Source organism: Muscardinus avellanarius (genome assembly GCF_963383645.1).
Source record: "Muscardinus avellanarius genome assembly, chromosome: 9".
Taxonomy (NCBI): domain Eukaryota; kingdom Metazoa; phylum Chordata; class Mammalia; order Rodentia; family Gliridae; genus Muscardinus; species Muscardinus avellanarius.
In genome coordinates, this window is record NC_137795.1 from 27,284,480 (window position 1) to 27,310,193 (window position 25,714).

The window sequence follows — 25,714 nt, forward strand, 5'->3', positions numbered from 1 at the left end:
CTTATGTGACCACTACAAACTTTCCTATTGTCAGAGTTACCGTTTCCATGCCATTACCCTCTTTGCTCCTTTTGTGTGTGTGTGGGGGGGGGGGGTACTGGGGTTCCTGGAAGCCCTTCTGCCTCCGGGCTACACTCCCAGGTCTATTTTTATATTTTTATTTTGAAACAGGGTCTCTTAAGCCAGTGCAGCTGGCTTCGAACCTGCGCAATCCTCCTGTCTCCGCCTCCCAAGCACAGGGATTACAAGCGTGTGCCACCATGACCGGCTTCTTTGCTCCATCTTGACTTTGTATATTCCAAGAACAATGTTGTATTCCAATCCTCTCTTTGATATAAACGTCCAACACAGAGACTGCACATGGCAGAAAGCCTAGTAAATATTTAGTACCTGAGAAGTTGATTGACTGGTCAATCAATTAACTCAATCCCCAGCTTAAAAAAAAAAATAAGCCTTTAAATTGGGCATGGTGGCATATGCTTATAATCTCAGCATTTAAGAGGCTGAGACAGGAGGATCATGTTTCAAGGACAGCCTCAGCTACTACTTAGTGAGGCCCTTTGCAATTCAGTGAGACCCCTTTTCAAAATAAAAAATAGGGCTGGTATAGCTTGGAGGTAGAACACCCCTAGGTTCTATCTCCAGCACCGTAAAAAATAAAAAATAAGCCTTTAAATAAGGAGCAAATATTTGTCTGAAGTATGGTTTTAGGTATAATATTTCCACAACCTCTGCTCAACTATATCAAATAACTGTCAAATAAAAATAAGTGAGTAGCCTGGCGTGGTGGTGCATGCTTATAATCCCAGCATTTGGGAAGCCGAGACAGGAGGATCGTGGTTTGCAGCAATCCCAGCCTCAGCTACATAATGAGGTCCTCCAAAACTTAGACCCTGTTTCAAAATAAAGAATAAAAAAATCAGGCTAGGGGTGAAGCTCGGTGGTAGAATGCCCCTGGGTTCAATCCCAAGCAATAAAAAATAAATAAATAAATAAATAAATAAAAATGAGTAGAACAATTATCCCAATTTGTTGATTACAATAAAGTAGTACTAATTCTATACCTTAGTTGTAACACTTTATCTCCCGTGCCCATATTTTAGATTTAGCCTGATTTTGTTGAATGAAGGGCAAGAGCTATTTTGCATGATTAGTTATTATTTGTGTTAATTTGTGAAAGTCACTATACTTGAAACTCATCATAATTTTCAAAACAAAAAGAAATCAAATAATCTAGAGATACTTGTCTTGCTAATTCTTTTGGCTATCTTTTAGGAATCTTAAGCATTTCTTTCTGAATCTTTATAAATATTCTCCAGTTATCTGATTCAGAGTACCAGCCTCCAACAAGCAAACAAAAGTTAACTCCTGTCTTTCCATTTTCTAATGCAAAGGTATCAAAACATTCAGCGGACCATTGCAACAGAGAGGCCTGAAGATGATTCCAGCAGTCAAAGCTGTGAGCAAGTCCCAGCTGGAGGAGGTGGAGGCGGAGGGAGTGACTCAGAGGCTGAATCTTCCCAGTCAAACTTAGGTATTGGAGGAGGGGGCCCTAGACACCAGGGGTGGCATCCCATGGCCGTGTGACCCAAGCCCTCCCCTCTGTCTGGTGGGACAGATGCTCCTAGGGTTAAGAAGGTGGAGGAGAAAGAGCCATGATGCTGACAGAGCTGCCCACCAGGAAACGTAGAAGGAGATGTAGATTCGCGGTGAAAAGACCCTCCACCATGGCTTGGGGGTTCTGGAGACAGGAAAGGGGATGTATTCTAGAGATGGGGCTGAGTTTTCTATAATCCATGTGCATCAAGACAGTCTTTGTGGTGGCCTAATCATTTGTTGTTTAGTAAATTTATCTGTTGATTCTCTAAGGTTTTTCCACTTATAAATAAAACAGGTGATAAAAATTCACAATCTATTTCAAAGGATCCATTTGAAAACACTAGGAATAATTACTTGTTTGAATTTAGAATGAAATTTAGTTCTCCCAAGGGAGGAATGTGGGGATAAAAGTTTTCCCGCAGGCTTCTGGTTGTGCACACTAACCTAGAGCACTTTCTACCTAGTACAGTCGGCGCCCACCCAGTGCCAGGTGTTTCTGATTTTGATTTCACTGAATCCACCTGGGAAGAACTCAAACAAAGATATTCAAAAGGCATGAAGCTGGCTTCCACTTCCCACACCCATAACTATATACGATTACCACAGTGGTATCTTAATGACCTATTTTCTCTTTTAATTGGGCTAATGATGGCAAGTTTATTTACCAATAAAAGGCTCAGAGAGAGTCATGCCAAACAGACAGTGTGGTTCCCATTCTTGAAGGTCTTGGCCATCTATGGCAGTTTGTATATTGGACATTTTCATGTGCTCTCCTAAGTGCACATACACAGTTCCACCAATAGTTATAATTGCCTCCATTCTGTTTTTTTTTTACATATACTAAACTGAACACACTAGTTTACATTTTTCTGTTATTAATTTCTTTCTTTTTTTTTGGTGGTGGTGGTACTGGGGTTCCTGGAAGTCCTTCTACCTCTGGGCTACACTCCCAGACCTATTTTTATATTTTTATTTGGAAACAGGGTCTCTTAAGCCAGCGCGCACGGCTGGTTTCAAACCTGCGCGATCCTCCTGTCTCCGCCTCCCAAGCACAGGGATTACAAGCGTGCGCCACGCCCGGCTTGTTATTAATTTCTTTATTCAGCCTTTTGAGAGAGACATGGCACAATGGTGCATATGATCAGAAATATGAAGAAAAAATTGATTTCTGGGTTTGGTGTTGGATCCTTGGCACTTACTGTTTAAGCCCAAATTGAGTAGCCTAAACCCACAACCAGGCATCTATCCCAGTTCTGCGGGTTGGCAATGGGAGCCGAGTACAGCGGGTGGATCCTCAGGATATGGCTGGGCTGTGGAAACATCTTTGGTCAGATGTTGGCGGGCTGGCTGGTGTGACCTGGCCTCAGCTACGTGCTTTGTTCCGGCTCCCTGTGGCTTCTAATCTCTCAGCAGCGTAGCCCAAGCTCATCCTCACGGCAGTAGCAGGGATACCAGAGAGACACAGGGTCTTGAAACCCTCACCCAGAACTGACATGTTGTTTCTTCTGACACATTCTACTAGTTGAAGGCAGCCCTGATCCAACAAGGAGAGGTGCTGAAAGTCCCATTGTAGAGGGGTGTGGATACAGGGAGGGGGAAATTGCGACCCTTTCTGGAAACAATCTCTCATAGCCATTGTTAGCAGCTTGTAAGAAAAATAAGAAAAAAGTCATCCAGATAAACGAGAGAAGATGATAGAGGACTCGAGCCTAACTGGATTATGTGGGAATGCTACTAGCAAATGATTCCTAACTGACTTACAGATAGTGATAAAGGTTGAGCATCCCTAATCCCCAAACCCCAAATCTGATATGTCTCCCAAACCAAAATATTTTGAGCACCAACATCCACAAATGGAAAAGTTCATGCCATGAAACTTAGGCTCATGCATAATACTCTTTAAAATATTGTATAAATTCGCCTTTAGGCCACGTGTATACAAAGTGTATATAAAACATAAGTGCATTTCGAGTTTAGACTTGGTTCCCGTCCCCAAGATATCTCATTATGTATATGCAGATATTCCAGGATCTGAAAAAATCAGAACCACTTCTTGTCTCAAGCATTCCTGGTGAGGGATGCTCGACCTGGTCATGTCACTACTAAAAACAACAGTGTGCCGCGAGGGTGGAGGCCTGCGTGCTGCTGCTGCGGGAGGGGAGAAGTAACAAATTTAAAATGACTTTCCCCCATGTATTCTGTTACTTTGCCTTGTTTTTTCCAGATCTAAGGAGAGAAGGGTCACTTTCTCCAGTGAACACACAAAAAATCACCCTGCTGCTGCAGTCCCCGGCGGTCAAGTTCATCACCAACCCTGAATTCTTCACTGTGCTGCATGCCAACTATGTGAGTGCTCCAGTCATAGAGGGCGCCTGGCCCGGCTCTGTCAGGCCCAAAACACGCTTGGCAAAGTCATTTGATAGGCGAAAAAGACTAGAATTTTATTCCATACAAGGAAGGAAGGAAGGGAGGGAGGGAGGAAAGAAGGAAGAGAGGGAGGGAGGGAGGAAGAAAGGAAAGGAAAGAAAAAGAAAGGAAAGGAGAAAGGAGGAAGGAAGGAAGGAAGGAAGGAAGGAAGGAAGGAAGGAAGGAAGGAAGGAAGGAAGGGGAAGGGGAAAGGGAAAGAATCAGGCTACTCTTTTCACTCTCTCTGAGTCTCCCAAGTAAAAAGGCTAAATTTGGAAATGCTTTTAGGCTTTTAGGTTTTTGTTAGGCTCATATCAGAGAAAGTGCTTTGGAAACAAATACATGTTTTCATTATTGTTAAAATTTTAAAAGAACAAGAGTATGAAGTAAGCCGGGTGTGGTGGCGCATGCTGCTAATCCCAGCATTTGGGAGGCTGAGACGAGAGGATGACGATTCACAGACAGCCTCGGCTACTGCTTAGTGAGGCCCTTTGCAACTCAGTGAGACCCTGTTTCAAAAAATAAAGAATGGAAAATAGGGCTGGGGGTGTAGCTCGGAGGTAGAATGCCCCTGAGTTCCATCCCCAGTACCACACACAAAAAAAAAAAAAATAGTATAAAGTGGCCAGATTACCTTCAGCTTAAGGCATTATATAAAATCATTTTCACTAAAGAAATTTTAAAAGATAAACAACTCGATTTTCTTTTCATAAACTTTTTCAAGTATCATGCTGACATTGAACTCAATGTGACCTTAATATGTAGGTTGTTTTTTTTTTCCATTTATTTGGGGGGGGGGGATTTTCAAGAAAGCAATGGCACAATGTCACTATATTTGTTCATTTTTCTGTTCAGCAAACAGATCTAGGTGTCAGAGTCACAGGTACAGATTAGAGTGACACTAGCCAGTAGGCATCTGTTTTGTGGGGTGGCAATTAGGTCCAGAAGGTTTAAAGGGAAGGGAAGAATTCCAGGCAGAGAGAGAGAGCGTATTAGGAAAGACACTCCATGAGGGTCCCAGTGTGGCTGGGAGAGGTTGGCCACAGGCAGGGAGAAAGAACAGAAGATTCATCAGAGACACACGGTGCACCGTGGAAAGGAGCTGGGACCACTACAGTGGGTGACAGGAACCCACAGTGGTCTTGGGCACCGGGGCCACATGACCATGTGGTCTGATAAAGCATTTATCAGGGAAATGACCAAGGGGCCAAGGTAAGGAAGAAACAGTCAAGCAAAAGGTCTGGAGCATGGCAAGAAATGGCTCAGGTCAGGTATTTCTCAGGGAGTTGATAAAGTTCCGAGCCCCTGTGGCCATGGGTGAGTAGAAGATAAAGAATCAAGGAAGATTGAGAAATTTCAAAGCAGCAGTTTCTGTGTTGGGTACCTGAGATGGATGGTATTTCCCTTACAGTTTGATGAGGTGATGGGGTATGGCTGGGGAGGAGGGGACCAGTGCTAAGACTCAGAGCAGCTTTCCAGTGCTGCAGGGGCAGCCACAGAAGCAGAACAGTGTGGCAGCACCAGGGCTGGGCGCCGGGTGGGCCCTGGGACAGCCCGAGCCACCACCTTCTCTGGCTTCACTGTCTGTCCTTGTACACACACACACACACACACACACACACACACACGCACGCGTGCGCGCACACACACACGCGCGCGCACACACACACACACACACACACACACACACCAAGCCTATGGACCATAAAATTGTCATGCGGCATATTTAGGAACTCCTAAATCTTTCTTCATTTCTTCCCATCCCCTGACCTTTCTGTGCACACAGGTTTTACATAGTATTCAAAAGAATGAGGCATCAGCCTGAAATCCCCAAGGATCCTAAATTACTACACTGTATTAACCAGATCAGAGGACCAAAGGCAAACCTTTGCAGTCAGACAAGAAACCAACAAAAAGAGAATCAATGCTCAGGGCGAGGGAGAGAGCGAGGGAGGCTTGGGGGGCCGTGCAGCTGAGGAGAGGGAGGCAGCGTAGATCTACACAGGGCTGGGGGCTCCACTGCTGCTGAGAGTCAGCTAGACTCAGGAGAGCAAGTAGCTCCCTGTGTGCTGACAATCAGTGCACACTTACTTCTTGAGCAAGGTCTCTGTTTCTGGGGGCTCCATTGCAAGCTCTCAATAAATTGCTGTGTAGAGATCACCCATAGCATGTTAAAAGTGCTCAGCATGTACTTAGTCTGTGTTCTTTCTAATTTCCTACGCTACCTGACTGGCCCTGAACCTCTCTCAGAGTGCCTACCGAGTCTTCACCAGTAGCACCTGCTTGAAGCACATGATTCTGAAAGTCCGTCGAGATGCTCGCAATTTTGAACGATACCAGCACAACCGGGATTTGGTTAATTTCATCAACATGTTCGCAGACACTCGGCTGGAGCTGCCCCGGGGCTGGGAGATCAAGACCGACCAGCAGGGGAAGGTGAATATGAGGGATGTGTGGGGCTTTCACCAAACACTCTGACTCACCAGAGACTGGTGAGAAGTCAAGGAGGAAAGTCCTGGGGAAGAATGTGCCATGGAGACATGCTATTGGCCTTCGGGAGATAAGGAGGCGGTGACTAGCCACATCGAGGGTTCTCAACCTCAGCATTGTTTGGGGGGATTGGACAGGGGCAACATCCTGTGTGTTATAGCCTGTTTAGTAGCGTCCCTGAACTCTGCCCACTAAATGTCAAAAGGCACACCACCACCACCACCCCAAGTTCTGACATTGCTGTATTTCCTAGGGGGCAAAACCATGCTCTGTTGAGAACTACTGTCAGATCTTTTTAATTTACATTTGGAATATAAAATCAGATTCTGTCAGTGGCCCATCTATTGCATTGCCTCCTTAGCTAACACTCAGGAGATAAAATTACTTGGTTAAATGGGGGTGACATTTCATTACTTGTGATCTGCCTAATAAGGCTTCTTACACCAGTCTGTCAAACAGGGATGGGCATCCTGGCCTGTGCCATGTTCCTGGCCTGTGATCTACCCTGTGTGACCTTAGCTCAAATGGCCTTGCCAGCAATGCTTTGCATGTCTGGCCAGATCTGTCAGAGGGAGGGTGTTTTATCTTAATCATCACTAGTCATCTCAATGTATTTATAGAACAGTCCAAGAAACTTAATAGAGACCTGTCCCTGTGTAACCTCTCATGAAATTTGCTAGAAAGAATCCCTCCTTTTTTATCAAAAGAACCAGAAGCCAGCACATAGCTGGACAATTCTTTGCCTCCCTGATTAAAAGCCCCATTCATCTGTCACCTAAAAAGCCATGTTTCCCCAAAAGGAGCTGATAGGGTACCATTGTCCCTCGGATCCCATAAACCACTAAGCATGCCTGAGAACTCTCTAGAGTGGACTCTATAGAGTGTGTGGGCAAAGAATGTGCCATGAATGCAAGTCTACTAGTGAATGAGTCCCTGGGCTCCCCTAGAGTCAGAGGTGAGTTGCAGGGAGTGGGGAGAGACATGCCTTGTGTAGTAGAAAAACACCTTACACAGAATCTACTAGCCAGGACCTCCTTTAATGAATGTAGCCTCCCCTGGAGAAATTACAGCATTTGTACTTGAGGGTTTGAAGATGCAGCAGAGTGGGAAATAAGTCTGAGCCACACAGAAAGTAAAGGAGCATCTTATCAGATGCAGAGTGCACTACGTCAGCTCTAGTCTCCAGTAGTTATTTTTACACATATTGCTTAAATCAAGATGCCAAGAGAATACTACTATAAACCAATGAACAAAAAGATAGTGTTTATTATTCAAAAAGCACTGGCTAATGTAAATGCCTTGCTTAGTCTTGAATTTCCATGACTGCAGCTTTTTTACCAGGATAGGGAGCCCTCCAAATGTAGTAAGCTTGGATCCCTGCAAAAACTAACAAGAGTGCAATAGCTGAAGTATACATCAAGTGTTTACGCCATTTTAAAATACATATTAGAGAATTTCTGGCAAGAATGTTTCTTCTAAAATTCTTCTTAGTGAAATGATACTATATGCAAGAAAAATATCTAATTTCAAATCAGAAGACTTGAGTTTTACTTTCATTTTGATACAGACAGACAGATATTCTCTCTCTCTCTCTCTCTCTCTCTCTCTCTCTCTCTCTCTCTCTCTCCTCTTGAGGCATAATTTGGTCTGAATTGCTGAAGCTTTAACCTTATATTTGAAATGTACTATCACAGTAACAATAGCAAATACATATATACATACACAAAACAACAGCAACAACAACAAAAACGACTACAAAAATCATAGAGGAAGTTTTTATTTATTTATTTATTTTTAGAGGTGTGCCTTGCTCTGTCTGAAATTGGCTTACTGACATGTTTCCTTTTTTTTCTTTTTTTTTCATTGGTGCATTATATTCATACATCATATTGGGGTAAAAAAAACTTGTGTGGACATACACGTAAACATCACCCATTTAGCCCCTACCCAATTCCTACCCCATTCCCTCCCCATCCCTTCTTCCCATGCTTGGCTTAGTGGTTGACTTCCATATGTTTAAGTATATTGTGTGTTTTAAAGAATTTCCTTCTCTCCCCCCTCCCATCCCTTCATTTAGGTTGTCTTGTTTGCTCCTCTATAGGATTTCCTTTTTCATCTAGAGTTCCTCCTATGACCCATTTCTCCTTAGCTTTCACATATTAGGGAAAGCATCCAATTTCTTAATATTTGTAACTGACTAATCTTGCTTAGCATAATGTCCTCCAGTTCAATCCATTTCCCTGAAAGTGATGTAATTGAGTTTTTTTAATGGCTGAGTAAAATTCCATTGTGTACATATCCCACAGTTTTGTAATCCATTTGTTGGTGGACATCTTGGCTGGTTCCATACTTTGGTAATGGTGAATTATGCAGCTATGAACATAGATACACATGCATTAGTTTGGTAGTTTGGTTTCATTTCTTTTGGGTAGATACCCAGAAGTGGTATTGCTGGATCAGATGATAGATTCGTTCCCATTCTTCTGAGGATGCTCTATACTGTTTTCCAAAGTGGTTGCACTAATTTGCAATCCCACCAACAATGTTTTAGAGTTCCCACTTCTCAACATCCTCGCCAGCATTTGTTGTTGTTTGTGTTTTGAATGATTCCCATTCTAGTTGGAGTTAGGTGAAATCTCAGAGTAGTTTGTTTTGTTTTGTTTTGTTTTGTTTTGGTAGTACTGGGGTTCCTGGAAGTCCTTCTACCTCCGGGCTACACTCCCAGACCTATTTTTTACATTTTCATTTTGGAAACAGGGTCTCCTAAACCAGCGCGCGTGGCTGGCTTCGAACCTGCGCGATCCTCCTGTCTCTGCCTCCCAAGCGCGGGGATTAGAAGCGTGCGCCACCACGCCCGGCATCAGAGTAGTTTTAATTTGCATCTCTCTGATTGCCAATGATGTTGAGCATTTTTTCATTCATTTATTGGCCATCTGAATTTTTTCTTTCATGAACTGTCTATTTAGTTCCCTTGCCCATTTTTTGATTGGATTATTTGTTTTTTTAGTGTTGAGTTACTTAAGTTCTCTGTATATTCTAGATATTTGTCCTCTATCAGAGGTTAGTGGCAAAAATCTTCCCCCATTCTGTTGGCTCTCGATTGAGGTCCTTGACAGTTTCCTTTGCTGAACAGAAGCTCTTCAGTTTCATGCAATCACACGTATTGATTCACCTTTTAATTTGTTGTGCCTTTGGAGTCTTGTTGAGAAAGTGTTTATCTGTGCCTATGTGTTGCAGTGTTGGACCTATGCCCTCTTCAAGGAACTTCAAGGTCTCTCGTTTGATTTCCAAGTCTTTGATCCATCTTGAGTTGACTTTTGTGCAGGGTGAGAAAGTGGGATTAATTTCCAATTTTCTGCATATGGTTAACCAGTTTTGCCAACACCATTTGTTGAATAGACTATTTTCCAGTGTATGTTTTTGGCCCCTTTGTCAAAAATCAATTGGTTGAAAGTGTGTAAACTTGTTTCTGGGTCTTCTATTCTGCTCCACTGGTCTATGTATCTGTTTTTGTGCCAGTACCATGCTGTTTTTATTACAATAGCTTTGTAGTATAGTTTAAAGTCGGATATTGTGATTCTTCCTGCATGGTTTTTGTTGCTGAGAACTACTTTGGCTATTCTGGGCTTTTTGTATTCCAAATGAATTTAAGGACTGATTTTTCTATGTCTGTGAAGAATGATCTTGGTAGTTTAATGGGCATTGCATTGAATCTGTAAATCACTTTTGGAAGGATGGCCATTTTAATGATATTTATTCTGCCAATCCATGAACATGGAAGATCCTTCCGTCTTCTAAGATCTTCGATTTATTTGTTCAATGTTTTATAATTTTCTTTGTAGAGTTCTTTTACCTCCTTGGTTAAGTTTATTCCTAAGTATTTTTTTTTTTTTGTGGGAGATCCTGAGTGGAAGTGTTTTTCGAATTTCTTTTTCAGTGGGTTTATGGTTGGTGTACAGAAATGCTTCTGATTTTTTAAGATTGATTTTGTGCCGAAGCCTGCCGGCAAGAGTAATGCTTCTGAAGTGAGGCATGAGGATGAAGAGTTTTTAACCCTAACGTGGAGGAGCCGCCAGCCTACTATCTCTACTGGTGGACCCCTGTTCATGGGTCAATATTTCCTATGGGTCAACGACTATACCTGGGTCAGTATTCTCTATTGCGCGGACACTCCTGACCAACACAACTTCTGGGTCAATCTCATCTTTATTGCACCGACGCCGGGCTTGTTTTTCCAGAGGTATTTATACACAGCTACAGGTCAGTCAACATTCTCATGCTACCACCACCAGAATACAATAAAGACCAATACAAAACACATATTACAGATAGGCCTATCAGTACCCTCGTGTCATCACCACCTGATCCTCTCTCAGACCTCTTTGAACTTTCCATAACCCCAAACCTTGTTGACTCTGGGCAAAGGACAGTCAGCTGAGTCAGAGACACCAATCTAGGGAAAGCCTTAATGGCTCCCAACAATTTTGTATTGAGATACTTTGCTGAATTTGTTTATCAGTCTATAAGCCTTTTGGTTGAGTTTTTTGGGTTTTCTAAATATAGTATCATGTCATCTGCAAATAGTGAAAATTTGAGTTCTTCTTTTCCTATTTGTACTCTTTGATTTCCTTCTCCTGTCTTATTGCTCTGGCTAGAGTCTCTAGTACTATATTGAAGAGAAGTAGTGATAATGGACATCCTTGTCTCGTTCCAGTTTTTAGGGGGAATTCTTGAAGTTTTTTTCCCCATTTAATATGATGTTGGCAGTGGGCTTATTGTAAATTGCCTTTATGATATTGAGATATGTACCTTTTATTCCAATTCTCTGCAGTGTGTTTATCATAAATGGATGTTGGATTTTATCAAATGCTTTTTCAGCATCTATTGAAATGATCATGTGATTTTTGTCTTTGATTCTGTTTATATGATGAATTACATGGACTGATTTTCGTATGTTGAATCAGCCTTGCATCCCTGGGATGAACCCTACCTGGTGTATGGTTTTCTTTATGTGATTTTGAATGTATGTATGTTGCTAGTATTTTGTTTTTGCATCCAAGGTCATCAAAGATATAGGCCTGTAGTTTTCCTTCTTTGAACTGTCTTTATTTGGTTTTGGTATTAGTGAGATGTTGGCTTCATAGAATGTATTTGGGAGAGTCTCATTTTTTTTTTCTATTTCACAAAATAGTTTGAGGAGTATTGGTGTTAGCTCTTATATAAAGGTTTTATGGAATTCACTTGGAAAACCATCAGGTCCTGGGATTTGCTTTGATGGTAAGCTTTTTATTGCTGTTTCAATCTCTTTGATTGCTATTGGTTGGTTTAAATTTTCTATATCTTCTTGACTCAGTTTATGAAGGTTGTATTTATCTAGAAAGTTGTCGATTTCCTCCAGATTTTCCATTTTGTTGGAGTATAGTTTTTCAAAGTAGTTTCTGATAATCCTCTGGATTTCTACACTGTCAGTAGTAATATCTCCTTTTTCATCTCTTATCTTCATAATTTGGGTTGATTCTCTTTTTTTAGTTATGTTGGCTAGTGGTTTATCTATTTTGTTCATTTTTAACCAACTTTTGGTTCTGTTGGTTTTCTGTATTGTTTTTTATTCTCTACTTTGTTAATTTCTGCTCCAATTTTAATAATTTCCTGTCTTCTACTGGCTTTGGGGTTAGAGTATTCCTGTTTTTCAAGGGCTTTGAGATGTGTCATTAGGTTATTTATTTGAAGATTTTCTGTTTTTCTTATGTGAGTACTCAGTGCTATAAATTTTCCTCTTAATACTGCCTTCAAAGTGTCCCAGAGGTTTTGATATGTTGTATCTTTATTTTCATTTGTTTCTAGAAATTTCTTGATTTTACCTCTTAATTCTTCTCTGACTCATTCTTTATACAAAAGTGTGATGTTCAGTCTCCACAAGTTTATGTTGTTTCTCTGTGTCTTCTTATAGTTGATCCCATCCTTGCTGGCCCCGGCACTGACCTAACCCCTCAGCAGGCTCCGATCCAGGCCTTGGAGGCCCCAGCACTGGCCTTGCCTCATGGCAGGCTCCTATCCCAGCCTCGCTGGCCCCGGCACTGGTCTAACCCCTCGGCAGGCTCCGATCCCAGCCTTGGAGGCCCCAGCACCGGCCTTGTGTCACAGCAGGCTCTGATCCCAGCCTCGCTGACCCTGGCACCGGCCTAACCCCTCAGCAGGATCCTATCCTGGCCTTGGAGGCCCAAGTACCGGCGTTGCCTCATGGCAGGCTCTGATCCCAGCCTCGCTGACCCTGGCACCGGCCTAACCCCTCAGCAGGATCCTATCCTGGCCTTGGAGGCCCAAGTACCGGCGTTGCCTCATGGCAGGCTCTGATCCCAGCCTCACTGGCCCTGACACCGGCCTTTCCCCTAGGCAGGCTCCAATCCCAGCCTCAGGGGCCCCAGCACCAGTCTTGCCTCACAGCAGGCTCCGATCCTGGCTCTGCTGGCCCCAGCATAGGCCTAACCCCTCAGAAGATTCCGATCCCAGCCTCGGAGGCCCCAGCACTGGCCTTGCCTCATGGCAGGCTCCAATCCAAGCCTTGCTGGCCCCTGCACTGACCTAACCCCTCGGCAGGCTTTGATCCCAGCCCTAGAGGTGCCAGCACCAGCCATGCTTCACAGGAGGCTCCGATCCTGGCCTCACTGGCCCTGACACTGTCCTCACCCCTCAGCAGGCTCCGATCCCCTCCTCGGAGGCCCCAGCACCAGCCTTGCCTCACGGCAGGCTCCAATCCTGGCTTTGCTATCCCTGTCACTGGCCTCACCCCTCGGCAGGCTCCGATCCAAGCACCCTCTTCATCCAGCAGGTTGTCCCATGCTCCCGAGGGTGCATGGTAGTAGTATTCTGCCTCTGGGGTTATTTCTTCAAAAGTTCCAAGAGTATTGCATCACATCTCTGTCTCCCCTGAGTACTTGCCGCTGCCATTGCTGCTGCCTCCACTGTTTCGAATCTTTCCCAAGCTCTTTTCCCACACTGCATGTTGTCCAGTGTTCCTAAGCATGTGCGATGGTAGCATTCGACCTTTGGGGTAATTTCCTCAGAAGATCAGGGTGGGTTGGATCAGATTTCTGCCTCTCCCAAATATAAGCCTCCACCGCCATCATGGCCACCACTGCCAGCACTGTCTTCCTCCTAGGACTCTGCTAGACTCTCTCCTTACAGGTGATGTCTAGGATTCTTAATGATGTAGAGAAGAAGCAGTCCTCCTTTGTGGGGAGTTTTTCCAAAAGTTCCAGTTCAATTGGATATGTTTTGTCTGCATATCCAGTATCCTGCCTGTCACCATGGCCATATTGACCCCTCTCCAATATTTTTCTTTACTTTTTTCTTTTCTTTTTTTTTTTTTTAAGTAAGAGAAAACAGTCGGTGTGGTTTGAGGAGCTTGTGGGATCAGGCACTCGGTAGTGATGAAATTTTTTCTTCCTCCCTTCCAAGAGCAGAGTCCAACAGCCTTACCATGCAGAACAGAATCTGCAGTTCTAAGCACACTACGGCCTGGCCTAGCACAGCAGTGCTGGGTTCCTCTGTACCTTGTGGCTGGGCCTGCTGTTTGGTACCGGGCCTCTTGAAACTCGGGCTCAGCCTCCTCCCCAGCACCATGCCTTCCTGGGGGTAGGCTGGTGCCACCCACCCCCCACCCAGTGCCAAGGCCTCGCAGCCCAGGCCTCCAGGACTTCAGGGGGTTGCCGGTGGCGGGACCCCGCACAAGCAGGTCCCCCGCCTGGGGCCAGGGCCTCACAGCCCGGACCTCTGAGGCTTCCGGGGGTTGCTGGCAGTGGGACCCCACACGGGCGGGTCCCCACGGCCTGGGCTTCCGGGGGTTCTGGATTTTTTTTTCTAAGTTATACATTATGCATTCGTTTTTGGAGTGATCATCTTCTAGGAATGAGATTCTATTCTCCATGTGGCCTAATCGATTGTTTATAGTTTGAAGTGATACCTTTACTTCAATGATTACATCCTTTATTTCTTTTAGACTCTCTTTAAATTCTTTTCAAAGGTACAGTATTATTTCTACAGTTATATTGCTGATTTGATCTTCTGGAGATCTCTGAACTTCTGTGTTATCAGGTTCTGATATTGTGGGGTTGTGAGCATTCATTGCTCCATTGTTGTTCCTCTTTCCCATGATTTCAGAAGTTTGTGCCTTCTCTAGGTTCTTCTCCGGGTCACCACAACTTTATTTAGGGTGCTCTGGATCTCGAGTTTGTGGTAATCTCAGCCACCACTACTCCTTTACTGGGTTGTATAGCAAAATCTCAGACCCAGGGAATTAATCAAGGCTGCCCCAAACCATGGGGGTGCCAGGCTGGGCATTTTCCCACAGAGGGAGCTGCAACTAGGGTGTGGTATCTCTGCTACTGCTATACTTTCACTGGTTTGGAATGCAAAATCTCAGACCCAGGGAGATTATCAAAGCTGTGCAAGTCTCTTGGGGTGCAGTGCTGGGATTTCTCCTTTAGGGTTCACAGTTTCACTTACAGTTGTTATGCGCACTGATCTGGAGCTGTCGCAGTCATGGTGGTGAACTCGCCACTGCTGCTGGCAATATGGTGCCACTGTCACACCCTCGGCCATGAGGCTGGCATATTTCTTTTCTTGTTGAGCTCCATTCTGAGTCCTTGGAGGGTGTGATGAGCTTGGCCACTGGGAGTTTTAGACATTCTTTGCACAGAAAGAACTGCTGAATTACATCTGAATGATCACAGCTGCTCACTTCAGCTCCTTGATTATCTTTCCTCTCTGGAGCCTGGTGCTGTGAGGCAAGATGGTGCTAGCATGGCGTCCGCCACCGCAATGCGGGCTTGTTTCTTTTCTGGTCTCTGGTTGTTCTTCTATTCTTCTTCTCTGTCCCTTGTATTTACAGTTTTTATTTCTCTGCTGATAGTGTTTTCTGGCTATGAAAAGTGCTGATTTTGTGGTAATAGAAATTGAGTGTTAGCAGGACTCATAAATGCTGCTTTTCTTGTTCACCATCTTCCCAGAAGTCCCGAAGTTTTTTAATCTCACTTCCAAAGCCAATGATCGTGGGAACTGATCATAAAAAGCATTTTTGGATCATATTCTGTAGACTCAGCCCTACAACCTGGAAAGGTTATGTTGCACAGGAGACTAGGAGTTAGAAACACCATTTGCTGAAAACTGAAGTGACATGGCTCACTGTGCAGGTACCATCTTCACAGCAGGCGCTTCACAGACCATCTTCACAATACCCAATAATCTTGTCCCTCACCCTGGCCAATCTGCTTCTTGCTTTATCTACATATTCAAAGATCACAACCATCAGCTTTATTATGTACCACAGCAGAATGTAGGCTTGAATGTACAGTTGTTTCTCAAAGGGAGATGACTCAGAGCTGGGACACTTCAAAAAGCTCAAAGTTGGGACACTTCAAAAAAAAATGCAGCAAAGGCAAAAATCCCATCTAACCTATTTGTCATCTTGAAAATCTGAGAAAGACAAGATACAGCCTCCCACCCAACTGTGGTGGAAACAGCCTGACAGCCTCACAGCTGACCTCAGGTGTGAACAAGGACAACAGTTACCAGCAGGGCAAGTGTCTGCAATGGCCTCCAATAAGGGACAGATAAATAACAGAATAAAAAAGGACCTATGAAGCGGTAACAGAGACAGGATCTTGAGTTGAGAAAAAGCATACCTTTTTCTTAGAATATAATTTTCTTCAAGAAATAGGTGTTTTCTAGATATCTGTTCCTCATCTACAAAATGGTAGAGGAGTATGTAATTTCCATTAAGCAAGAGAAAGAAACCACAAAGAGAAAACAAACTAAGAAGAGGTAGATGAAGAAAACAGGATAAAAATAAATATGTTTGAATTTTTGAGAAAAGCAAAAGCTAATAGCATACAGATAAAACAGAGCAAAACTGACACTAAATCAAATCATTGACAGATCATATGAACATGGGAACAGCTCCTAAAGAAAGAGGAAAGGCCCAGATTTCAATCAATGAGGGGAAGAAAGCAAAAACCCAAAGAATGAAAAACCTTATCTTTTCTCTGAGTCCCACTAACTATCCACTTCTACAACCACCCTATGATCTAACCATGCACTTCACTATATAAGTTATGTTGCCTCTTTCTCCTGGCAGGATTTTAAACTCCTTGAAAGCAGAAATCTTTGCTTTGCTCATTTTTTAAATTCCAAAGGCCAAGAATAGCACTGGCACTTAGTTGACAGTCAGTAAATCTCTTTTGGATTAATGGCTTATCTGAGGAAGAAATCAGAATAATAGGTATAGCTACAATAATGAATATTAAATATCAATATTAACATTAATTAAATAAATATTAATTAAATATTTGAAATGAGACTGCTAACTTAAATTTTTCAGATGGGCAGATTAATTGGGTTCATGGACTTACAGTAAGTGTAGTTAAAATATATTCTGCAAAGATATATGATTGGTACCTGCCAGTAAATAAATTTAAATAAAATGAAGTAATTAAAATTAATTCTAGCCGGGCGTGGTGGCGCATGCTTGTAATCCCCGTGCTTGGGAGGAGGAGAAGGAAGAGTAAGAGTTCCTGTTTCCAAATAAAAGATATAAAATAGGTAGGCCTGGGACTGTAGCCCGGATATAGAAGGGCTTCCAGGAATCCCAGTACCACCAAAAATTTTTTTTTAAGTTTTTTTTTTAATTCTATAGCTATATATGTTTTGGAATGTCTTTAAATAGAGGTTTTCTAAAAATCTTATCAATTTGTAACCATCATAATATAAGTTACCTATAATCTAGAGCAAAAACTACAAAGTACTGATTTTTAAAGTAAGGTTTTGTACCCAGTAGACCTATAGGCAGAGAGTAGAACTTCATGCACCAAGACAATGGAAAAGCTACCGTACCAGTGAGATCAGCACTTCCAGTTGGCTACACTCACCCTCATCAGTCGCCAAAAGCCATTCTCCAGATGTATTCCTTATGAAGCAAAACAAGAGTAGGGTAAAAAAAAAAAAAAAATGAGTGAAAATCAGAGTATAAAAAAGACTAGCCAGGCATGGTGGCACACACTTATAATCCCAACATTTGGGAGGCTGATACAGGAGGATTGTGGTTTGCAAACAGCCTCAGCTACTTAGTGAGGCCCTCTGCAACTCGGTGTGACTCTGTTTCAAAATAAAGAATAAAAAAGCCGGGTGTGGTGGCACTGGCTTGTAATCCCCGTGCTTGGGAGGCGGCGACAGGAGGATCCTGCAGGTTCGAAGCCAGCCTCGCTGGCTTAAGAGACCCTGTTTCCAAATAAAAATATTTTTTAAAAAATAAGTCTGGGAGCCGGGCGTGGTGGCGCACGCTTGTAATCCCCGCGCTTGGGAGGCGGAGACAGGAGGATCGCGCAGGTTCGAAGCCAGCCGCGCTGGCGTAAGAGACCCTGTTTCAAAAATATAAAACAGGTCTGGGAGTGTAGCCCGGAGGAAGAAGGGCTTCCAGGAACCCCAGTACCACCCAAAAAAAAAAAATAAAATAGGTCTGGGAGTGTAGCCTGGAGGTAGAAGGGTTTCCAGGAACCCCGGTACCACCAAAAAATAAAAAATAAAAAATAGGGCTGGGGTGTTGCTCAAAGATAGAATGCCCCTGAGTTCCATCCCCAGTACCACAAAAAAAAAAAAAAAAATTAGTGGTAGCCAGACATGGTGGGACACACCTGTAATCCTTGCACTTGGGAGGCTTATACAAGGAGGATTATAGGCTCAACGCCAGCCTCAGCAACTTAGTAAGACCCTGTTTCAAAATAAAAAATAAAATAAGGCTAAAGATGTAGCTTGACAGCGAAACACCCCTAGGTTTAATCCCCAATACAAAAAAAAAAAAAAAAAATTAGCCGTAAACCAAGAGCTGCGGCGCACACATGTAATCCCAAAACGTGGAAAGCTGAAATGAAAGAATAGCAGTTTGAGGCCTGTGCAGTAATTTAGTGAGACCCTGTTTCAAAACAAAAAGGCCTGGAAGTGTAGCATAAAGATAGAACAGTCCTGGGATCAATCCTCAGTAACCCCCCACACACACATACACACCTACTAGTGGTGAGTATTCAAATTAATCAAATACAGAAACATAAAAACTGTTGTTTCAAAGCTTTCAAATGTCTCAGAAAATCTGAGTAAAATAGGAAAACATGTACAGTGAAGGTTGAAGAGTAGTATAATAACGGTCTGGGTCTGTACTCCCAGACTGAAATAAACACGATGCAGAAGTGGCAATAAGGCGGGTGGGTGGTGAGAGAATTCGAGGTCCAAGGGGGGTCAGACAATGGAATTTCCAAAACAGAAACTTGACATACTTAAAAGGCAACTACTTAAACCACTTAAAATAAGACTTTGCTCTTCCAAATTCCTACAAAAGATAAAATCAAACAAAACATAGTCTGTATAGCAAAACATACAAAACATCCCCAAATAAAATGAAAAATAAAAATAAAATAACAACAATAAAGCCAAGCATAACAGTCATGCCAGTAGGAGAAAACAGCAAAGGAAAGCACTGCCAGCATTGGTTACCAACAGATCCAGCTTATAAAACAAAATGCCTTAGGAATGATTCAGAAAGTCTTTCTGAAGAAAATCATGATCTGAAATGGAAAATGGGTGAATTCTCTCCCAAGTCATTTATAATTTTTGTGGTTATAGAAGGCATACATTTCCATGTATTTTTACAGTAAAAAAAAATGAATGAAAAATCTTTCACAAAAGAAACTTAAAAAATACAAGTAGATGTCAACTTCTCTCCCAACATTCTTTCAGGTGTCAGCTGTCACTGAGGGAGGGGAGGTACTAAATGGTTTGATTTGCTCATACAAAATACTCATCCATCATGTTTCATCAACACATTTACATGAAGTGGGGGGTTAGGAAAGGCTCACAAGAATGTTTCCAATTTCAGGTTACAGTAGTTCAGAGAAAACTAGATCTTTCTGCTTAATGCATAGTCCTGTACAATATGGTATCTTCAACGCAGACCTGATGTGTGGAGTTAAGGTGAAGTGGCCACACCCAAAGCCCTCAGACTGAGACAAGGCAGGGTGGGTAGTACTTATTTTAAATTGTCAAATATCTTTTACAAGAAAAGACATCAAGATGTTGACTTCAGGATATACTCCAAAAAGATGCACCTTGACTTCGATTATTTAAAACCCTGGAGCACAAATAACAGAATCGGTCATTTAATATCACAGATTGTTCTAGAACCGGTGAGAACAATCTTAACACTAGAAATTAAATCTCCAAGATGGCTCTCAGAAATTTGATGAACAAACATCATCATTCAGTCGTTTTCTTCCTCGTCCTTACTATTATTGCTCAATGTACGCTCTGCAGGGAAAACTCTGATAATAAAAATAGCATCCACAGCCGGGCATGGTGGTGCAGCTTGTAATCCCCGCGCTTGGGAGGCAGAGACAGGAGGATCGCGCAGGTTCAAAGCCAGCCTCACTGGCTTAAGAGACCCTGTTTCCAAATAAAAAAGTATAAAAAATAGGTCTGTGAGTGTAGCCCGGAGGTAGAAGGGCTTCCAGGAACCCCAGTACCACCAAAAAAAAAAAAAAGATATTTATGTGTAATAAAACAATAGGAGCTGGGCACAGTCGTAATCCCAGAACTTGCATAGCTGAGATAGGCCAATTGCAGGTTTAAGGCTAACTTCAACAACTTAATGAGACTTTTTTTTTTTTTTTTGGTGCTACTGGGGTTCCTGGAAGCCCTTCTACCTCCGGGCTACACTCACAGACCTATTTTATATTTTTGAAACAGGGTCTCTTAACGCCAGCGCGGCTGGTTTCTAACCTGCGCGATCCTCCTGTCTCCGCCTCCCAAGCGCTAGGATTACATGCGTGTGCCGCCATGCCTGGCTGAGACTTTTTTTTTTTAAGGTCTAGGGTATAGCTTGGAGGTAGAACACCCCCGGGTTTGATTCCCAGTACTGAAAGGAAAGAGAAAGAAAGATGAAAGAAAAAGAGAAGAAGAAAAAGGGAGGAAGGGAGGGAGGGAAAAAGAAGGAAGAAAAAATGCTATCAGTATATGTGAAGGCTACGATGTGACTAACACATATCTAAATAAATAAGAAAACCTTAACATCCCAGCCCCAACAGCAAACAGGGAACAGACACAGCAGACAATACTCTCTAATAAAACTGACCAATAAAACTATGAGAAATATTCTCTCTGCAAATCCTATGGTAAGTTGTAAGTCACCATTATTTACTATTTTAACATTTTTGAGACTTCCTTCAAATTACTCAGTATTTTTGAGAGCTTTAAAAAAGTAGCATTATAAAATGGACTTATGGTAAGATGATAAATCCGTAGCGATGTCAGGAAAATGGTTTGCTAATGTGGAGAAATAATAATACTTTTCTAACTTTAACTCCATAATCAATTCAATGTTTAGAAATTTATACCAAAAATATATCACATATGCTCGACAAACTTATTTAAATATAAACTTCCAGATATGCATCTGAATAATAAAGTTTACCTTTAACATTTGTTAAATTACCATATATTTGCATATTTTGAATTTCGTTATATAAACATATTGTTAGGTTTGTGGTTTTTCTACTCCTATTTCCCTATTTCAGTCTTATTCCAATTCTTTGCTTGTATTTCTACATCACTGCCATCACTTTTGAATCCTCCCAATAGTGACTATTAGATTAGCTGCTTTATAAAATATTACAGATGTCATAGTTGGTAACAGTTTACCAAGCTGTTGTATGATGTTTGCTGAACAAGTTTTGGTGCTGAGCTTCACTTTATGAGTCTTAACAGTTTTTTGTTTTGTTTTGTTTTTGCTTAGTGGTTGACTTTGATATGTTTAAGTACATAGTGATCTTTATTTTTTTATTTTTTATTGGTGCATTATATTCATACATCATATTGGGGTAAAAAAAACTTGTGTGGACATACATGTACACATCACTGATTTAACCCCTACCCAATTCCCACCCCATTCCCTCCCCATCCCTCCTTCCCTTGCTTGGCTTAGTGGTCGACTTCGGTATGTTTAAGTACATTGTGTGTTTTAGAGAATTTCCTTCTTCCCCCCTCCCATCCCTTCATTTAGGTTGTCTTGTTTGCTCCTCTATAGGATTTCCTTTTTCATCTAGAGTTCCTCCTATGACCCATATAGGACATTATGCTAAGTGAGATTAGTCAGTCACAAAAAAATAAGAAATCAGATGCTTTCCCTAAAACGTGAGAGCCCAGGAGAAATGGTCATAGGAGGAACTCTTAACAGTTTCTGAGGGCACATCACCTTCAGTTCCATTTGGACATAGAGCCCTTTTTGAATCTGTATGTAATACTACCTTGGAGATCTTTAATGCCAACCTCAAATATTGATTCACATGACATTAGAAGAGTTATTATTAACATCTGTCTTGGGTGAGTGGAGACAATTTTTATCTTCATTATGGACCAACTTCCCATATGACTTTGTATGGAGTTGTTTAAAAGGTTTGTTTACAATGATATCCAACATTTAAATGACGAGTTCATACCTCCCAAGAATAACCTCTAAATCTATGCACAATTTCTTTGACTATATCTCTCAGGTGACATCTAAAAATATCTAAAACTCACATTGATTGAGGTCATTTAAGGTTCATATTGCCATCACTAAACATTAGATCTTATTCAAAAAAAGAGTAAGAGTCATTGAAAGATTGTCCTACAGTACGAAGGATGTTGTTTTGTTTTTAAAGATGTAGCTTTGTCTTTTATGGGAGGTAAGTTTAAATTTAAAGAACAAATTTTACCATTTATTGTAAGATATACAGTAATCAGACAATGAAGGCCAAGAAAATTTGGTGATTATCTTTAGGTTGTGATATTTGCTTATCTTTTTCATTCAACTACTGAGCAAGCAGATGTGCAGTACCTCAGACCCCTTCTAGCTAGGTGAGTTTAGAGAAGATTAAAGGAGGTGAGGAGGGGTGCAAACCAGCTAGGGACACCCCCTGTGACATTTCCTTATCACATCCCCTTCGTTCCGGCCTGTCCTCACACCGTGCTTTGCTTTTCCTGCCGGCAGTCGTTTTTTGTGGACCACAACAGCCGCGCTACCACTTTCATTGACCCCCGAATCCCTCTTCAGAACGGCCGTCTTCCGAATCATCTGACGCATCGCCAGCACCTGCAGAGGCTCCGAAGCTACAGCGCCGGAGAGGTAACCCCCACCCATCCCCATGCTCAAAAGAGCACAGCCCGGCTCCTCCGGTGGGGCCAGGACCATCTCAGGGGCCAGGGCCTAGACTTGACTTCTCGCATGAGATGAAGCCAGAGGTGTCCTGTGCCAGCATCCACTGCTTACCCCACTTTGCCCCCTAGAGCTAGCTTCAGATTGTCTTCCTTCTGTCTGCCCACTGAAGATCTGTCTAATTTAATGGAAATTGAAAATGTGGTGTTAGGAGAGCCCACGCTTACCCCGGAGCTGCTCTCCTGAGACCTGCTAGTCTCGTGGGAATATTAAAAGACCATGAAACTGATAGGCAGTGTACGACCAACTTGAAACTTCTACCTCTGTAAGATCCTGGGGAAGACTTTATAAATGTATCCCTTGGTTAAACTAGGAACAAATAGCCAAGAGCAGTGGTGCATGCCTAGAATCCTAGTACTTGGGAGGCTGAGACAGGAGGATGCAGGCTCAAGGTCAGAGCAAGACGCTATTTCAAAGTAAAAAAATAAAAAAAGCTGAAGGTGTAGCTCGGAGATAGACCACCCCTGAGTTCAATCTCCAGTACCCTAGGAAAAAAAGAACTGGGTGAAGTCACCAGCCCATGAGTACTCTCTTCTCACCCCACCCTGGCTCCTCCCGGGTTTGGATCTTCTCTCACCACCCCGTTGCCTTCTGCCGAGCCGTGGGGGGCAGCGACTTTCTATACTGTCGCTTTCACTACCTTTCTGAGCTCAAAATACAGCTCTGTTCTGCGTCAGATCAGTTCCTGATGGTATTATGAGCAAATCCCTTTTTATGTCCTGACTGACATTCCCCTAAAATCTCTGCCCTCTTCAGAGAAAACACGAGGATCTCAGGAAATGTGGGCTCTGAGAACCATTTTTCATAAAACAGTTGTTATCGCTGAATTATAATTAAATGAAAAATGAAGAGTGCTGTAGGAAGGGAAGGAGTGAATATGTGTGTGAGTGTGTGAGTGTGTGTGTGTGTGTGTGTGTGTGTGTGTGTGTGTATACATGTATGTATACATTTCTCCCCCAGGGAGTCATTCCAGGGAGGGCCATAGGAGAAAATGGGAAGATGATTACAACTCGCCTGACAACCATCCTTGTCACATAGTAAACAGGAGTTTCTGTAAACTCTGAGAGACAAAACTCTTTCCAAATAAGGAAACTCATAGCTTAATGCCAATGTGACAAAATGAATATTTCTTTCATGGGGTTATCTTGGGTATTATTGTTTTAGGATACTGATAAAAGCATGCTGAATCTTTCTGCACATACAGAAAGTGGAATGTGACCATGTAGAGAGGGAGTATTATATATCCCTGAATATTACATGTGTGTCACAACGCGCTAGATGCAGACATTTTCATGGACTATAAAAACCAATATCCCAGTATCTCAACTCAAATGCATCATCTCCCTGGTAGCACTTAAATAAAAGTAGAACTTATATTGTCTTGAGGTAATAAAGGATAAATTTAAAATTCTGCACCAACTGGAAATATGCCATTTTAATTTATTTAAAATGTCCAAGTTCTATATATAAATTTTTTTTGCAGTACTGGGGATGGAACCCAGGGGCATTCTACCTCCAAGCTACACCCCTGGTCCTATTTCTTAGTCTTTTTATCTTATTTTTTATTTTATTTTATTTTTCTTTTATTTATAAGTGGAACATATTGAAAATGGTATACATTTAGACTGTGCTTGGTGCCCTCTCCCCCTTATTCCCCCTCCCAACAGTGAGTGTCCGGATTAACCATGCTATATTCATACTTTTACACATATTCCGATGTAGCTCCTCCATTAATCAACCTCAGCCTTCTTCCTTTTCTTCCCTTCCATTCTAGCTTTGCTGAGGTTTTCCCTCCATTATGCCTTGGTATCCCCAATGCTCCCTAGTTTGGGCATATTAGAGAAAACATATATCGCTTACCTTTCTGTGCTTGGCTGATCTCACTTAACATAATGTTCTCCAGGTCTTTCCATCTTCTTGCGAATGCCATGATTTTGTTCTTCTTTATAGATGAATAGAATTCCATTGTGTGTATTTCCCATAATTTTTCAATCCATTCATCTGTTGATGAAGACCTGGGTTGGTTCCATATTCTGGCTATTATGAATTGTGCTGCTATGAACATAGGTATGCATATGTTACTGTAGTTCTCTGATTTCAACCCCTTTGGAAAAATACCCAGGAGTGGTAGAGCTGGATCATGTGGTGGATCCATTCCCAGTTTTCTAAGAAATCTCCACATTGCCAAGAACCTAAAGAGAAAGCCTACAGAATGGGAGAAGATCTTTACCAGCCACCACTCTGATAGAGGGCTAATATCTAGAATATACAAAGAGCTCAAAAGACTACACTAGCAAAACAAATAACCCCATCAAGAAATGGGCAATTGAACTGAATAGACACTTCACAAAAGAAGAGATACAAAGGGCCAATAGATACATGAAAAGATGTTCTACATCATTAGCCATTAGGTAGGTACAAATCACGCTGAGATTCCATCTAACCCCAATCAGAGTGGCAAGCGTAAATAAATCAAATAGCAACAAATGCTGGCAAGGATGTAGGAGTGCAAACTAGTTCAGCTGCAATGGAGATCAGTCTTTTTATTTTTTGAAACAGGATCTCACTGACTTGCAAAGGGCCTTGCTAAATGGCTGAGGCTGTCCAGGAAACCCAATCCTCCAGTTTCCACCTTTCAAATGCTGGGATTACAAGCATTCACCGCCATGCCCAGCTCAAGTTTCTTAATATTACTGAGGCAATTTCAGTATTTTTTTTGTATTATTTTTACATTGATATTCTTTTTTTTAATTTTTTATTTTTATTTTATTTTATTTTTTTTAATTTTATTTTATTGGTGCACTGTATTCATACATCATAGTGGGATACAAACTTTTGTAGACATACATGCACACATTGCCCAATCAGTCCCCACCCGATCCCCACCCCATTCTCTCCCCATCCCTCCCTCCCATGCTTGGCTTA

At 42.2% G+C, this 25,714-nt stretch overlaps 1 protein-coding gene across 2 annotated transcripts in view; it reads left to right on the forward strand.

The window, feature by feature from the left end:
• Positions 1 to 25,714, forward strand: part of HECW1 (HECT, C2 and WW domain containing E3 ubiquitin protein ligase 1) — a gene marked incomplete at its 3' end in the record, with an annotated part of 445,939 nt that overhangs the window by 347,722 nt on the left and 72,503 nt on the right. For both annotated transcript variants that reach the window (XM_080701622.1, XM_080701623.1), the window contains exons 12-15: positions 1,395 to 1,534; positions 3,824 to 3,945; positions 6,256 to 6,441; positions 22,565 to 22,699. In XM_080701622.1, the coding sequence (XP_080557748.1) occupies positions 1,395 to 1,534; positions 3,824 to 3,945; positions 6,256 to 6,441; positions 22,565 to 22,699 (583 nt within the window). The remainder of the gene's footprint in view (positions 1 to 1,394; positions 1,535 to 3,823; positions 3,946 to 6,255; positions 6,442 to 22,564; positions 22,700 to 25,714) is intronic.